The 1045-nt window shown below is 32.6% G+C and overlaps 1 protein-coding gene across 1 annotated transcript; it reads left to right on the plus strand.

Moving 5' to 3' along the window:
* The first annotated feature begins 20 nt into the window (after positions 1-20).
* On the plus strand, positions 21-602 carry LOC139887973 (uncharacterized). Its single transcript, XM_071871014.1, has one exon. It carries the CDS (start codon positions 21-23, stop codon positions 600-602), a length of 582 nt encoding a protein of 193 aa, XP_071727115.1.
* The last annotated feature ends 443 nt before the right edge of the window (positions 603-1045 follow it).

Below are 1045 nucleotides of genomic sequence, written 5' to 3' on the forward strand. Positions count from 1 at the left end.
CAATCACTATTATACTAATAATGCCCGTAAACACTTTGTATTTTTACAACGACATAAATGTGTTGAATCATTCTCCGTTGTTTGATTCACTTAAAAAGGATAAAGCTGCACCGTCACCGTTTGAAGTAAACAAACATGTTTATCCATTTGGTTACTACTTGGTGGACGGTATATATCCTGATTGGACAACCTTAATAAAGGGATATTCGACGTCTATTGATGATCCACGAGTCAAATTTACAAGATTTCAAGCGAGTGCTCAAAAGGACGTGGAGCGTACATTTGGTGTTCTACAAGGTAGGTTTGCAATTTTAAAAACTCTGGCACAAGTTATGAGCGCTAACAAGATGAGAATGATAATGTACAGTTGCATTGTTATGCACAACATGATACAAGAAGTTAATGGTTTTGCCTTGAGTACTTGGGAACAAGAATGGTTAGATAAACCCGAAAACAGGCCCCGTCGTAATATTAGAAGAATAGTCAAAGATCGTCGATCACGAGATAAGGAAATTCGCGATCTAAACGTACACGATCAACTACGAGAAGATTTAACGGCTCATATTTGGAACCTCACACCAAACTTTCGTTCTACAAACTAGTATTTTATTTTTTTAATTCATGCAATTTTTTTATGTAACGGTTTCTTTTTATGTAACTTTTTTTAATGTAACGTTTTTATTTATTTATTTATGTAACTTTTTCATTTATTTATGGTAGTTGTTTTGTTTTATCTTATTTAATAAATAAAATCTAATTAAAAAACTAAACAAAAAATCAAAAATAAAATGTTACGTCATTGTCATCATTTGACAAAAACCCACATTACAACTCCCTCTTTTTCCTGCCATGGTTCAGTCATTGACTTGTTTCAAAAAGTGCACCCTACCCACCTCAAGTCACAATCACCATTATCCGTGATATTAAGTAGCGTGCTAATACGAGGGGTGATTAACACACATTTTAAATAAATCAAAGAACGTACAATTATATGTAAATTGGATACTATTGGTACAGTTTTTAGAAAAAAAGACTACTAGTTTAA

The sequence above is a fragment of the Rutidosis leptorrhynchoides genome, chromosome 2, assembly GCF_046630445.1.
Source record: "Rutidosis leptorrhynchoides isolate AG116_Rl617_1_P2 chromosome 2, CSIRO_AGI_Rlap_v1, whole genome shotgun sequence".
In the NCBI taxonomy this organism is placed as follows: Eukaryota; Viridiplantae; Streptophyta; class Magnoliopsida; order Asterales; family Asteraceae; genus Rutidosis; species Rutidosis leptorrhynchoides.

What these genes read in the sequence shown, in the direction of transcription:
- LOC139887973 (XM_071871014.1), top strand. Translation starts at nt 21, where the DNA reads ATGCCCGTAAACACTTTGTATTTTTACAACGACATAAATGTGTTGAAT.